The sequence below is a fragment of the Arvicanthis niloticus genome, chromosome 6, assembly GCF_011762505.2.
Source record: "Arvicanthis niloticus isolate mArvNil1 chromosome 6, mArvNil1.pat.X, whole genome shotgun sequence".
Taxonomy (NCBI): Eukaryota; Metazoa; Chordata; class Mammalia; order Rodentia; family Muridae; genus Arvicanthis; species Arvicanthis niloticus.
This window is the reverse complement of record NC_047663.1, coordinates 5,632,899-5,648,545: the sequence shown is the minus strand read 5'-3', so window position 1 is coordinate 5,648,545 and position 15,647 is coordinate 5,632,899. Positions and strand designations below refer to the sequence as shown.

Here is a 15,647-nt window from a genome sequence, read left to right as displayed (position 1 = left end):
GCTGCTTTCTCTGCTGAAGTTGAGTGTGAGGGAGGCAGCCACCGTCTCGCAGGTGAGTATGATCAATTATTAAATCCGCTAGATGTCTGACAGCCCGTAGGTATACAGCTGCCGGTTTTTTTGGAGAGCTTGGCACAAAAGGATGAAAGAGCACAAAAGGAGTGAGAAAAAAACTTTTCAAAATCCTTGATTGCAGACAGAATTCAACATAATTCAGTGAACCTAGCCTGGAGGAGAAAGCTTGGAAAGTACCCAAGCTGCCACCTGGACCCAGATTCCAGTCTGCCCTGGTGGTGTGGCGTCTCTAGGGCTCCGAAGGTTGCTGGTGAGTCTCTGGCGTGTCGGGGGATGAAAACTCTGCCCCCCACCCCCAGATTTCACACTGAGTGCTGCTTCGTTGACCTGGGATGAAGGGGCCTGGCATCTCCTGAGGACACGGCTGTGCACAGTACTAGTTGGATTTCACAAGGCTAGGTTTAATGGGAGTGTATGTTGGCTGCAGGATCTATGTCTGTGTCTGAGCTCTAGAGTCCACTTAGGGGAGAAAGCTGGGTGATGGGCTGGCCAGAATGGCTTCAATCTTCTTGGCTTTGGGTGCATTAAGACAGTATAGTTTGATGAGTTTAGGAACCAGTCTTTCAGACACCCCGTGGGATGTGGCACCCTATCCACCCCAGAGCCACTGGGAGCCGCCCCAACCTTCAGTGCTTTCCCAACATCAGTGGTTGGGTGAGGAAGGCTCTGACTTCCTGGGGTGGGCGGGTCAAGCCTTGCCCCTCCTTGAAGAATGGGAGCCGTCAATCACTGAGGACACTAGACCTTGGGCTAGTCCGGGGCTTCTAGCTACACGTGAAGAGCTGAGATGGAGAGAGTTAGTTGGAAGAGTGGGTGGAAGATTGGAAAAAGCTGGAATCACTGAAGCGCTACATAGGGGCCTGCACGGTGGAGAGCGATCCACATCCGTCGGGGAGCGCCATCACGGCTTCCTGCAGCCAGTTTCTCCTGGTGTATAAAATGGAGAGGGAAGCATAACTAAGATGCATACATTTCTTTTGGGGTGGAGGACGGACGGCTCACTATATCACTCTGGCTATCCTGGAGCTAGCTGTGTAGACTAGGCTGGCTGCGAACTCACAGAAATCCACTTCCTTCTGCCTCTTGGGTGCTGGGATTACAGGTGTGAGCTATTCCTAGGGCTAAAATAATATCTTAAAATGCTTTTAACGCTTATTTATTTAGTATGTATGTGAAGGGTGGAGGACACCTTGCAGGAATCTGTTCTCTCTCTTCACTTGTGTGGCTCGTAGGGACCCAACTCCAGTCATCAGACTTGGTAGCAAGTGCCTTTACCCACAGCCTTGTCAGGGTTAAAATAAGCTTTTTGATTAAACTAAAGCTGCATCAGGTACGCAGTGGCGGTGGTTAACAGAACACCAGAGAGGAGCGGTGGTTCGGGTGAGGTGGAGGGAGCAATGGGAAGCTGTAACATTTGAGAACACACAGCCCTTTTCACAGAACAAAGGATGCTAATTAAAATGTAACTGGAGCTGAACCCAGTCCGGGCACCTGTTGAAGTGTTCAGGTTCTGGCAAGGAATTGGATGGGGATGGGTGGTTCAAAATAGATAGTTTATTAAGAAAGAGAAAGAACTCGGGATGGCTAATGGGCCTTAGGGAAGGCTTTGCTAAAAACAACCCCCCTCCCCCCACTGGAGCGGGAAAGATGGCTCAACAGGTTAGAGTACTGGTCCCCCTTGCAGAGGACCTGGGTTTGGTTTCCAGCACCCACAGGGTGGCTCACAGCTATCTGTAACTGTAATTCCATTTCCAGGGAATCAGATGCCCTCATCTGGCCTTTGTGGGTACCAGGCAAATACATGTGCATATATACTTGCTTGCAGGCAAAACACTCATATACATGAAAATAAGAGTAAAAAAAACATTTTTAAAAAGATTACACTGAGGGCCAGGCAGTGGTGGCACACACCTTTAATCTTAGCACTCAGGACACAGACTCAGGTGGATCTCTGAGTTCGAGGACCCAAGTGCCCTCTTCAACACCCACACTGGCTGTCGTACAGTTACCTGTAACTCTGCCTCAAAGGGATCTGAAGCCTTCTGGTCTCCATAGCCACCTGTGCTTATGCACCTGTGCTATCCACCACACACATACATAATTAAAAATAATAAAAAATATTTATCAATAACCACACTGGGATAAAACAAAGTAACTCATCTTTAATAAAAATTATGAGGCCAGGTGTGGTGGTGCACATCTTTAATCCTGTACTTGGGAAGCAGAGGCAGGTGGTTATCTGTGAGTTGCACACCAGCCTGGTCTACAGAGTGAGTTCTAGGACAGCCAGGACTACATAATAGAGAGATCCTGTTTCAAAAAGAAAAGAAATTACATTTTTAGATTTAAGAGAAAGTAAAAACCAGTATAGACGTCCATGTAGGTCCAAGCAGAGCTGCCATCCTCTTGCTGCCAAGGTTACACATTTTCTTCAGCATGGCCTTCTGAAAGCAGCAATTACTTTTGGTACAGGAAGCCTAGCGCCAGCTAATCCTGTCCAGATGTGGAGGTGCACGGAGGCTTTAAGGAAAGAAGAGCCCGAACTGTTCTAACAAAGGGGGGCTCAATAACTAGATATAAACATCTTGGATTTGAACCAATACAAGCGTGTCAGGAGTGACAAGCCACTGTTGTGTGTGTTACATGGGCAGCCCAGCAGGGAACAGGGTTCCAGAGTGGTGTGTTGGGCCAGTACAGTGTGGGAGCCAAAGGCTTTGGGGCTGGTTCCTGTGGCCGGACAGAAAGCTCAGAGTCCCAGAGATCCTCTCAATCAAAAGAACATTTCACTGGGGTTGTTTTCTTCAACTACTGTGGCTCTAGCCCGGGAACTAGACTCCCTGATGAAGGCCCTGCTGACGTCTGCCACGTTTGTCCTCTCTGCTTGCTGTCTCCTTCCTGCCCGTTTTTTGTTTGTTTGTTTTGGTTTTTGTTTTGTTTCTTAATATTTAGTGTGTGTGTGTGTGTGTGTGTGTGTGTGTGTGTGTGTGTGTGTGTACCATGTGTTCAGGTACCCACAGAGGACAGAAGAAACCTTCAGATCCCGTGGAGATGAAGTCACAGGCCGTTTGGGGCCAGCACAGGTGCTGGCTATCCACTTTGGGTCCTCTGAGAGAGCTGATACTCCTCAGTGCTGACTCCCCTCTCTGCCCTGCCCCACTCTTTAAAATGTTGCCTTTCCATTTACTTTAAATTCTGTGTGTTCTTGTGAGGAGGGCACACTCGGTAGTCATGTGGGGGTCAGAGGACAGCTAATGGGAAACCAGTTCTCTTCTTCTACCATGTGGGTCCCAGGGACTGAGCTCAGCATCAAGCTTGGTGGCAGGCACCTTGGCTGAGCCAAGTCTCCTGCTGCCTCCTCCTCCTCCTCTTCCTTCTCCTCCACCTCTTCTTCTATTATTATTTATTATTATTATTATTAACACAAGGTGTCTCTATGTAATCCTGGCTGTCCTGGAACTCATTATGTAGATCAGGCTGGCCTCAAACTTAGAGATCCTCACCTCAGAGAGCCTCCCATGTTCCACCATCAATGTTTTTTTTTTCTTTAAAAAAAAAAGATTAGTTTTCTTTTCGCACGCGTGTGTGCACACACATGTGTGTGTACTCATGCCTGCATGAGCACATGGAGGCCAAAAGAGAACATCGGGCATCTGCTATTATTTCCCCTGTTCCACTGATGCAGGGGAAGACAACAAGCCCCAGCAACCTTATGGCATCTGCCCCCATCAGAACTGAGGTTACACCCAGCTTGTGACACAGATGCTGGGATTCAAACTTCCATCCTCATGACTGCGGAGCAAGTTGCCCATGCCTGCATCTCTGTAACACTTGCATGTCAGTAACACGTCTCACCACTGCGACCAAGTATCTGACAAGATGCGAGTTAAGGGAGGAGGGCTGAGTCTGCCCACAGTGCTGGGGCAGACGCTGTTCTGTGAGGAGGTCCCGCAGGAGTGCGGTACTGCTGGCCACAGTATGTCCATAGCCAGGAAGCAGCAAGGGATGGTCACTCAGGTTCAGCTCACTTTCCCTTTGTTATCCAGTCAGGATGGCAGCCCATGGAACCTCGCTGGCCACCTTCAGCATGGGCCTTCCCTCTCAGTTAAACCTGTCCGGAAACAGCCTCCCAGACACATCCAGGGGTCCTAGGTGATTCTAGGTCTTGCCAAGTTGACACTCAGTGCTAACCATCGCACCCACCTTAGCTTGTCAGCAGCTCTTGTGGAACTGAGTTTTCTTTCTTTTGACATTTGTGAGTAAATAGGGTTTCCTCTTGGTTTCTGCTCACAGGGTGGAGCGAACGCTCTGTGTTCAATCTTACCAGTGATGCTAAGAACGTTTAAGGACGGCTTCTGGGTTTGCAGATACATTTATTTCATCATTTGTGCACAAGTGTGTACATGTGTGTGGTACCGTGAAGGTAAGAAGAGGAGGAGGTTCTTATGCTCTGTAGCTGGGGTAACAGGAGGCTGTGAGGCGCCTGCCATGGGCTGTGAGGACCGCACTGAGGTCCTGTGGAGGAGCAAGCACCCTTAACTGCTGAGCCCTCTCTCCAGGCATCTGCACGCACACACACACACACACACACACACACACACACACACACACACACACACACAGAGTTAAAAAGAAAGTAAATCTTTAAAAAGTTAACTCCGGTCTCCATACTTTGAGCTATGTCTCTATATCGATTTAGTTTTATTTTAGCAAATAAAAACGAACCCTAAGAGCTTTCCTACTAGCCGGTTGGTGGTGGCCCAAGGCTTCAATCCCAGAACTCGGAGGCAGAGGCAGGTGGATCTCTGTGAGTTTCAGACCAGCCTGGTCTACAGAGTGAGTTCCAGGACAGCCAGGGCTACACATAAAAACCCTTTATGGAAAAAGAAAAACAAAAAACCTTTCCTCCTCCTGTCCTTAGGGTACCCTTGATTCAGTCTGCTCAGGCTATGAACTTTCTGGCAAATGGGGTGACAATAAGTAGGAGATGTGGGCAAGAGGGAGCAGCTGTGGTCCCTATCCCCACTGTCACTGAGTGTGCTACCTCGGCACTTATTCTAGAGGACACTGGGGCACTTTTTTGAGTGCTTTCTGGTAGTTTCTCATTCTCTAAAGGCCGTTAGTCTCACCAGAGGTAACGATCACGTTGTCTTTTTGGGGTGGGGTGGGGTGTGGGGAGGAGGGTGTCTATTGCTGGGAATGGAACTCAGGGGCCTTGAACCTAGGACACAAATGCTCTCCCCAGGGCTCCTGCTCTGTGTCCAGCATAATCCTCTGTGTGCCAAACACGCTCAAGGCGTGACTGTACTGAAGACAGGCTTCAGCAGCGAACCACTGTTGTGCCCCAGGGTGACGGACTTTTACTAAAACATTGCTCCCCTGCTGCTTGCTTAAGCCACCACCCCAGATGCTTCCAGATGCTTCATTCCCCTTAGGGCAGACTGAAGAGTGTGATGTTACTAAGTAATGCCTATCCCCCTAGAGCACCCCGTATTCTGTCTACACCAAGTACTTAGGTTCCAAGCACCAAGCCCCCATCATCTCTCCTGGCCCACCCGCCCTGAGTCTGTAGAACACAGCACAGCTGGACCCTCACCAGCAACCTGAAGCCAGAGGGATCAGGGGTTTCCTCCTCTGAAGAAGTAACGCCGATTCCTCTGACATGATATTTAAATTGCAGGGACCAGGCAGTTCCTTATATAACAGATCTGTCTGTTTTCATACGGCAGTCTTTCAAATAAAAGTCTGGGAGTCACAACTCCCCAGACCAAGTCCCTCGGGGTTGTCAGGATGTCCTGGGTCACGTCTTGCCGGGTGACAGACAGGCCTACATGTCATAGAGTCGGAGTTGCTCCTGCACGTCCCCATCTGACATCTCACCAAACGTGTCCTTGTTGTCCTTCATGAGCTTGAAGATGGCAGCCAGCTGTTCTTTCTGAACTCTGTTGAGAAGAGAGGATGAGAGGAGGAGGATGCCCCCGACCCAGGGCGGGGGGGCGGGGCAGGTGGGGCCTGTGCTGGCGGCCAGGTGCAGACTCTCTTCTTTTCTAACTACTTGTGCTTTCCCGTGTAAGCCCCACTTAAACTGCAAGAGGCGGTCTGCCCTAACACACCCAGCCCTGAAACCTTGGTCTCAGGTGCCTCACTTTCTGCATGGGTCTATATCTGATCTGCATGTCACAGTGGGGTGAGGAGGAAGGACCCCCGTGTCGGTAAGTGGCTTGAGGTGCTGAGAAAAAAAAATAGGTTAGGAACAACCTCTGTTTAGAGGAATGAAATGGAGGGAAAGAAATGGAAGCATACAGATGTGGGTATACAGATGTGTGGGCCAGACTGCTGGGCAGTGGGGAGGGTAGCCCCTGGGGTTCTGCTGCCTAGAAGAAGGGGCCTTTCCTTATGTGCAAGGTACAAAAGGAAAGGTAGGTGTGGATACAGATGCCTCGGTGTTGGCCATATGGTTTCTATGGCTGCCTCGTGGTTTGTGAGATTCTGGCCACACCATCTGACCAGCGCAGAAGGACTTCCATAGCTAACATCAAGTGTGCGCTGAGCAGCTGAAGCCAGGAACAGTGTGGGCCCTGACAGCATGGATTCGGCAGTTCCTGTCCCTCCATGACACACACTACTGCTTTGGGACTTAGAAAGGACTGGACCTATGGTACAGCTCAGATCTCAGCCCTCCCCCTCGCCACGGCTACTATAGCTATGCTACATGTAGGTCTGCATAACTGAGCAGGTCTCAACAAAGCGTTTGCCCACTGGAGGGCTGGTCCCGATGTGTCAGGTCTTAGGCTATAGTTTTCACTTTGTAGCCCTGGCTATCCTGGAACTCACTATGTAGACCAGGCTGGCCTCAAACTCACAGAGATCACCCACCTCTGCCTCCTGAGTGCTGGGATCAAAGGTGTATGCCAGCATGCCAGGCTGGCTCTTGTGCTTTCAATGGCATTCCTCCTTCTGCGAGCTCTCGCGCCCCCCCCCCCCCACCTCACACCCTCCACTCAACAAACGGTTTTCTGTTTACAGTGGCATCTAGCAGTTGGAGCTGCCGATGTCCCAATTTCTACCCTCCTTGGTCTGGACAAACTAGAAAGAGGGGACATGTAGACTGTACTCTACCCTACTGTGTGAAGAATGGGTGTGGTGGACAGAGAGGATGCCAGAGACCCGTGGATGAAATCACTGTCAGGTGCATGGTTAGCACTCACTGTCCCTTAATGAACGTCCATAAGGTTTTGGCGGCCATGATGGCTGTGCATTTATTATAATTATTATTATTGTTAGTTATTTTTGGAGGCAGGAGTGTTGAGACAGGGTCTAACTATGTAGACTTTGCTAGCCTGGAATTCATTATTATGTAAAATCTGTGTGCAGATGCTGGGATCTCAGCTGGTACCGCCACCACTTTATACCTATAGGGCTGTGGCATTTATTCATTCATTTATCCTTATTTTTATGTGTATGGGAGTTTCACCTACATGGATGTATATGTACAATGTGTTTGCCTAGTGCCCTCAGAGGTCAGAAGAGGGAACTGGATCCCCTGAGACTAGAGTTATGGGTGGTTGTGAACCACCATCTGGTTGCTGGGAGCTGAACCCTCTGCAAGAGCAAATGTCTTATCTTAGCCAAAGAGCCATTTCTCCAGCCCTGGAATGTGTATTTTCAATCAGGTGTGCATACGGCTCCATCCTCTGCTGGGATCGTCAAGGGCATCAAAATGAGAGTAGGCGTAAGCCTATTGTTTCTCAAGATTTCTTTTTTTAAATAAAGCAAACTGAAGAAACACACAGTAACCAAGGTTCTCTACTCAATGTTTATTGGCCTGAACACAGGCTGAACACAGAGAGCCAAGCCGTCAGCAGTGGAGAGGCTTGTTGCCCACACAGGCCTAGCTGACCATATCCAGAGGAAGCTGCTATTCTATGTGGAAGAAATCCCGACTTAGGCGGGGACTTCGCTATTGCTGTTTAGGGACAGGTGATTGTGACTGTGTTGGTCTTGTGGCTCTGTGTCTAACTAAGGCAGTGTGTGTCTGCTGCTGCTTTGTTGCCTGTTCAGCCTTAAACCCTGAACGGGAGTTATCAGGGAGAAGACCGCCAGGAACCCTCGGCTTAGCAGTCAATGCTGGACATTGTCCAGGCTCCTGTTAAATGGGAAGTCTTCTAAAAACCTAGTGCTTTAGAAAAAAATCTTTCGCCAACAAGCCTACGACTTCCAAGTCATTTGGTATAAATACTGTCAAATATAAAATTCTAAAAAACTAACCTGGGACCTGTGGGTGATTATCTGCTGAGGTTCTAAGTCATCTAGGAAAAAAAAAAAACCTTAGAAAATGCACAATCCAGAAGTCTACTGGAACCTAATACTGTTATTGCTTCTGCAAGCAGAAGTGGAGACTTGGCTGAGCCTGTAAGAACACTATTGGGAAGGCTTCTTAGTAGTGAGAGGGTTGGACCCGAGACTCCTGGGGCATGGCTGGGAGCAAAAGGGGAGGCCATATTAAAGCTAGTACCTGGCATGAATCATTCTGGCCAGAGAGGGAAGTGCCCCGCCCCGTATGCATGTGTGGGTGACCATCTCAGGGTAACCACCCCTGACCCATGAGTGAGCACCAGTGGGCTTCACTTCCTTTGTCTGTTACTTCTCAGATCTGGTGGTTTGGCTTCAGCGAGAACAAAGCACAGAGGGATTGTGGGAACAGGGTGTGTTGGGGTGGGGGGCACGAAGGCTGTGTGGGGAACAAACATGGCTGGTAAGAAAAGCCCAAGGCCTGAGCCCATACTATTGGCAAGTTTCCTCCTCATAAACACCTCTGAGAAGGACAGAGACAATGCCATCCCCAGGATCTCACTAGCCCAGGGGAACCCAAGGAGGGGCTGGTCAACATGCAACCCTTCCCCATCCAGCCTGCACTGGCTCCTCCCTTGGGGGAAGAGGCAGCTTTTTTTTTTTTTTTTTTTTTTTTTTTTTTTTTTTTAATCTCTCAAGCTTTTAGGATGTCAAAAGGAAAGAAAGCCTTCAGGAGGAGGCTAAGGACACCTTCATTATTCTTCCGTTCTGTAAAGAGAAACAGGGAGAGAAAGATCATGTATCTTGCTCAGTTGATTTTAGAAGCAGCACAGGACAGGAGAGCGGGCACAGGGATGAGGAGGAGGATGTTTGGAATTGCAGAGGCCATGGTAGACTCTGCTACTTTCTTAGACCAGCAGTTTGCTCCTCATACCTTGCAGTGACACAGCTTTGTTAGTCCCCCCACCCACCCTGCCCCCAGCCAGGTGGTCGCTGGCCACTTCCAGCTTCTGAGACGGTGCTCAGTGAGCTTGCTAAACCTTGGCAGTGTGGTTACGCTGACAGCATTCTTATTGCCTTGGATAATTTTTGCTTCCTGCTGCCTGGGTCTTCGTCTGCTGTGAGGGCTCTGGACCTAACCCTGCAGGTTCCTCAGAAGGGCCAAAAGCCTGGACACCGATCTAAAGTCTGACTGTGTGCCTTTGGTGCCCTCTGCTGGAAGCAGAAGGAAATGCATACTTTCTGCTGTTGGACTCATGCAAGAACTGAACTGTAGGGTAAGGCTGGGGGGCGGGGGGATGAGGTCCCACTTCCCTAACTGGCCTAATATACCATATGAAATCCTTTTCTTGGGTCCTGTCTATTTCCACGAGCGAAAAGGTAACCGACCTACAGCTGGTCAGCCACAGCAGCGAGAGGCCTGGCTTGGCCTGTCAGCACCAGCTTAGTTAGTGTACAAGCTGGGTTCCTCTTTCTCTCTGGGCCCAACAGGTGGGATATCCTGATAAGAAGCCATTCAGGCTTCTTGGCTTGGGAGAGCAAAAGCCTGCTAGCCAATGAGCCCAGCCACATTGAGGGAGGTGGCACCCCCAAGAGAAGCTTCGGAAAGAGGCAGGGACAGAGCCAATGTGGGGAGCAGGGGAGCGGTGTGCATGTCCACCCAGAGGGACTTCGAAAAGGCTAGCGTGCAGAGCAGCTGAGACTTAAGCAGTTACTGCCTTCTCTCTCCCCAGGCCCTGGACAGGAGTTTTGTCTGAGCAGATGCAGGGGCAGAAAGTCTCCATTGAGATCGTATGGGAACCCAACGGGGACATCGAGTTTCCTAAGTGCCACTCCCTGAGGACCTGTGATCAAGCCTGAGGAGAACAGAACAGGGAGTCGCCACAGAGCTGGGTTCTGGGCGCAGCTGCGGTGGCCCAGATAATGATGCAAAGTGAGAGGGAGACAGCGCACCATTTACCTGCTAACAAGGTGCTTGCCTGTTTATCAGTCTAGAAGCAGAAAGAGGCAGCCTGGTAGGAACAGGTCTGACAGGCACCCTGCCAGCTTGAGAGAGTAGTTCATTAGTTTGATGGTAACAAGGATGAGTATTATTATTTTTATTTTATTTTTATTATTATGCCTTGTGTGCATGTGGAACTCAGGGGACAGTCCTTACCACTTGCTTCTCCCCTTTTTATCAAATTAGTCTGAGGATCAGACTCGGGTCGGCAGGCAGCAGGGTTGGCAGCAGGCATCTTTATCTGCTGAGCCAGCAAATACACTTGTGCTATTTTTCAGGGGATAGCTCTAGAGCTGTCCCCCAAATTCAGTTGGGTCCAGATCTGTCTTGTAGCTATCTCCTCTTCCAAACCCAGAGACAGAAGGGCGAAGCCAACCTGAGCAGCCTCTGCAACCCCCAGCATCAGACGTGGCACAGAGGTGTGCCCAGGGGATGTCCCTGCGGCTGGGCCTGCATGCAGGGATGGGAGGGAGCAAGCAGATGTCAGGTGAGCCGGGCATGGGAGAGTCACAGGAAGCATGCTGGGTAGGGCAATGAAATGAACATGAATTCAGACCCTGCTGGGACCTCTACAGGCCCCTCTTGCACACTGTGAGGACTTCCCTGTGCAGAGGAGGGGTCACTGCAGGAGCAGCTCCTTGGCAACTCTCCAGCTCACAGAATTGCCAGAGTGCATTATGGGTGGTCTGGAGACTCCCAGAGACTTGGAGCAGAAGGCACTCGGGCAGTGAGGAGTCTGCTGTCTTTGAAAATTACATAAAAGCAACTTTGCCTTTTTCATTTTCTGGCCTCAGCTCTGACAGGGAACAGTGACAGACCCCAGACTTGAGATCTAACTGCTCTCCTACTATGACAGCCCCCCAAGGCCTACAGTACATTAACCTGAGTGGATAGAATAGGGCCACAGTGCTGCCAAGGCCCCACCCCGGGAACCTTTAGGATGGCAGGGGTGTCCTGCCCTCTCTCTCCTCTCCAGCCAGGGCTGGATCTGTGGCAACACCTCAGCTCTGGCGCTGGAGTTCTGAAACAGCCTCAGGAAAATGACTTTGTCTGTCCTCTGGATTAACACCAGCAGGGGGTGGACCACAGGAGACCTCAGCCTTGGTCTGCAGGCCCAGCTCTGAAGATCAACAGTCCTGGCTGTCCTGCACCATGGGAAGGAGTGCAGCCCCTCTCAGGGTCTCTGTCTTGCACTGTATAGCCAACCGCCTCTTCTCTGGGTGAGACAAAGCTACGTCGGGCACCTCACAAGATGTATGCACATCCCCATGGCAGCCCAGGTCTCAAAGAGGATGGTCCCCACTTAGTACACTTGCACCTGTATCAGCTGACCTCGGGGAACCTTTCCCCTAGGAAAAGTTCTTTATGTGTCTGGGAGTCCTCATGCATAGAAAGAACAAGATGGGTTCAGAGGAGACGAAATGCGCTCACTGGTTATGGAGGCGGTGGAGGAGGGGCTTAGACCACGTCAGTGGCATGGGGACACATAGCGGACAACGCAAGGGAGCACTGCTAGTCTACGAAACCAACCTCCTTACCACAAGGGTTTGCAAGAACATTTGTGGCCCGGGACTAGGGGGCTCGCTACAGGGAGGTGAGGTCAGAGGTCAGCTCAATCCTGAAATATAAAGGTGGCAAACCGGGTCACAAGGAGAGGCAGCGTCCTCATACAGAGAGTCAGGGGCTCTCCCATAGCAAGGGTTTCTTCCCGCCTGTGTCTGCACTGACATCCCTCTGCACCAGAGGGTGCACTCAGCATCTTGATAGGGAGACAGGACCTTGCAAGCAGGGTAGTTGTGATACTGGAGGGATGCTGGTGACCCTGGGACAGCCTAGAGAGGTAGGGTGAGCTGTTGGTCGGCCTTCTACTCCTCATGAATCGGGCCTAGTCCCCGCCAGCCCTTTCTGGGTGCTGGGACTCAATGAGGCTTCACTGTAATGCAGGGGCTCTGCTCACACTGCTGGGGGGGGGGGCAGCAGGTGCAGGCGGGGTCGGTGCACAGTGGGCTGTGGCCACCTGACCGTCCTACTGCCTTCTGAGCACCCCTCAGCCGCCCATGCAGTCCAGACAAAACATTGAGGGGAAGTTGATCGGCATCCTCGGGGCTCTGGCGGTTGAGGGGAGAATGGCCTGATTCCAGAAGCCACACAGCTGCCTGGAGCTGTGCAGAGGAGCGCAGAGCGGAGCTGCGCGGAGAGAGCTGCGCGGAGAGCAGAGCGGCGCTGCGCAGAGCGAGCGGAACAGATAGAGAATGACATGGTGGGTGGGGACGGTTGGGGGCCCGGAGAAGGGAGGCTGCCAGATGGATGAGCACCAAGAATCCCGCTCTGTCCTCAAGTGACAAATTGGTTTTGTCAGGGACTCTACGCATAAGTGAGCAGTTGAGGCTGCTCCGGGCCCTTTCCTGGCATCTCACTCTTTGTTTTCCAGGTCGGGGAGACTTCGGGCAGAGAGAATACAAGAAATGGACTCTCCTCTCCTCTAGCGCCCTTCCTCCCTGCTGCCTCCCCGGGGAGCTTCTGCCCTTGGTTGAAGCAGGCTGAATATTCCCAGGATGAGAAAGGACGCTCCCCCCCCCCCCCAAATAAACAAAAACAAAGAAAGAGGGCTTGGTGGGCGGGGCTTGCAGGAGCCCTCCCCTGCTTGACCCTCACACTAGTGTTCCAGGAGCGGGCCTACCTCTGTTCCTCCTCCAGTTCTTCTTTGGTCATCATCTTCTTGTACTGGCTTCCCCTCAGCTGCCCAGGGCTGTACTTAAAGGAGAAGGCTGCTCCTGTGGGGGACAGTGGGTACGTTTATTGATGATGGGGGTGGGGTGGGGGTGGGGTTCGGGGATGGGGGTTTTGGGGGGGGGGAGGCCCTCTCAATGCACAGCATTAGCTCCTTTCCCTGGTTACTTTTAGTCTCTGTCTCTCTCTGAGTCTGTGTGTGAGTGTGTGTGGTGTGTGTGTGTGTGTCTGTCTGTCTGTCTGTGTTTGTCTGTCTGTAGCCATGGATTGAACTCAGGGCCTTGTACATGCTAGGCAAGTGTTCTCCCGTAATTAAATTTCAAAGACATAGTCCAGCAACATAGCTCAGTTGGTAGATGGGGGAGGGGGGCAGAAGGTGGTGTCATACGCCTCTGGAGTCCCAGCACTCAGGAGGCAGAGGCAGGTGAATCTCTGAGTTCAAGGCCAGCCTGGTCTACAAAGAGAGTCCTGGTACAACCAGAAATACACAAAGCAACCTTGTCTCAAAAAAAAAAAAAACAAGCAAACAAAAAAACCAACCCTGCCCCCCCCCCCCAAACAACCAAACCTACCCAAAAACAAAATAGAAAGAGACATGGAAAGAGGGGGAAAAAAAAAAGAAAGACTTGATATCAGAGAAGGCAACAAGCTACAGCCAGAGAGAAACTAGCCCCTGTGCTACTCCATCTTCTAGATGACATTCCCTCTGCAGGCCAGGTTAAGCCAGCCCAGAGCTGTCTGCCTGTCTGCATCAACAGTCCAGCTGTTTGCCTGCAAGGCTTCCCCAGCGCCACTGTGGCCTCACCAACCCCAGTCTATGCTGATTAGACCAGTAGCAGATACCATTCACATGCTGGGCCCCAGGGACTCAGACCTTCCTTTTCTTTCTTCTCCTAGGCTTGGGACAGAGATGTCCAGTCTCTCCGTCCTCCCCCAGGCTATCAGCAATTGAAGGCGTACATCTGGCGATGGTGGGATGCACAAATGAACGGGCTTGGCAGACTGCCAGCGTCTGAGAGCAGCCCCCGGTCCTGCAGACTATTAGAAGGGCAGATCTGCAGGTCTGACAGGAGGAGGGGGAGCAGAGGAAGGCCAGGGCATTCCACACAGCGCCTCAGCAGAGGGAGGCAGGGCAGCATGGGAAAGCTGGCGTCCTGATGTAATAATTTGCTCGGAAGCAAAGCCTTTACTGTCCCTTAGTCCAACCTGTATCTGAGACTGAGGACAGCAGGCAGGCTGGCCGGCTTCTATCTAGTGCCTGTCAAGGTAGGCGGGCTGCGGATGGGGACACCCAGTGATCCTGGTATCCCCTCTTCCAGCTGCTATTCTAGAACTTTCTACTGCCTCTCTGAGGGTCTCAGACACCGCCACACACTCTCACAGTGGGTCAGGCTCCCCACTCACACACGCCTTCAGATATATAGATGCTGCCAAGAAGGAAGAAAAGCCACTGGGATTAGGATTCTCTCAGAACCCAAACGTTCTACAGAGCCAGACTGTCCCCTCATCAAGCCTCACTTAGGAGAACTTGGGTCCTACCTAGCCAGCTGCCCAGGGCTGGAGGCCTTCCTTGAGAAGCCACCTTCACCTTTTACAAGGACTTGCTTTGCTCCTAAATCATTCCACATTTAGAGAGCACAGTTCTAGGCGCTCTGTGGCTATGGTGACCAGAAGACAAGTGTACAATTAATGAAGACTCAAGTCAGCACCTGGGCCCAGACAAGGGTGATGACAGAGAGGGGAGTGACGTCGGGGAGGGGGCTGAAAGAGAGCAGATGGGGCAGGTAGTGTTCATCTTTAGTCCCAGCACTTTGGGGTGGGAAGAGGCAGATCTCTGTGAGTTCCAGCCCAGCCTGGTCCACATCAAATTTCAGGCCAGGTATATAGAGGGGTTTATATACCTGAATATATATATTCAGACCCATAGGCAGGACAGCAAACTGCCTATGGGTCTGGCGACAGAAGCATAGTGGTCAGTTGGGGTTTGCTTGGCTGTCGGGGCTCTTGCTGGGATGAGATGGTGCCTCTGGGAGTCTGAAGCTCTTTGCCTTCTCAGAAACCCTCTGCTCTCCTCTGCAGTGCCCAGCATGCCAGTCTTAATCCTAACCAGGGTAATAAGCATAGCACAGGATAGCCCACTCCATCTGCTCTAGTTCATAGGAACCAAGAGTTTTTCAAGTCCAGGGTGTGGACAGAAGAGGCCGGAGGTCAGGGAGCTTCCCTGAGCAACTGCAGTCTGCTGACCCGGGGGCTGCAGCGTTCATAGAGAAGGTCTTTGTTTATCCCAGGTCCCTGAATATCCTGCATGCCAGGGATAACAACTGAGCTTGCAAGCAGCTCCCAGGTTGGACCCAGAAGCAGTACTGACAAAACCAATGAACCTCAACGTCTGGGTGGCTGTGCTGCTGTTCTAGAAAAATAAACATAAAAGGTTTCCACCAGCTTGTTGCACGCCTGGGTTCTGGTTTATAGGACAAGTCTGATCAGCCTGATGCTTTTCCAGCCAGCCAGGACAGCTGCCCTAACGCAGGCTTTAACTTAATCACACTCG

At 51.3% G+C, this 15,647-nt stretch overlaps 1 protein-coding gene and 1 long non-coding RNA gene across 2 annotated transcripts in view; one reads left to right on the top strand and one right to left on the bottom strand.

The window, feature by feature from the left end:
• Positions 1 to 2,217: 2,217 nt before the first annotated feature.
• Positions 2,218 to 15,647, bottom strand: part of Mxra7 (matrix remodeling associated 7) — a 32,507-nt gene continuing 19,077 nt past the window's right edge. Inside the window, exons 3-4 of the mRNA XM_034504521.2 lie at positions 13,047 to 13,140; positions 2,218 to 6,014 (exon numbers count right to left, since the gene is read on the bottom strand). Of these exons, the coding sequence (XP_034360412.1) occupies positions 5,900 to 6,014; positions 13,047 to 13,140 (209 nt within the window). The 3' untranslated portion in view covers positions 2,218 to 5,899. The remainder of the gene's footprint in view (positions 6,015 to 13,046; positions 13,141 to 15,647) is intronic.
• On the top strand, positions 13,017 to 15,537 carry LOC117710025 (uncharacterized). Its single transcript, XR_004607036.2, has 2 exons — positions 13,017 to 13,156; positions 13,994 to 15,537. It is a non-coding gene; the product is annotated as an uncharacterized LOC117710025 (long non-coding RNA).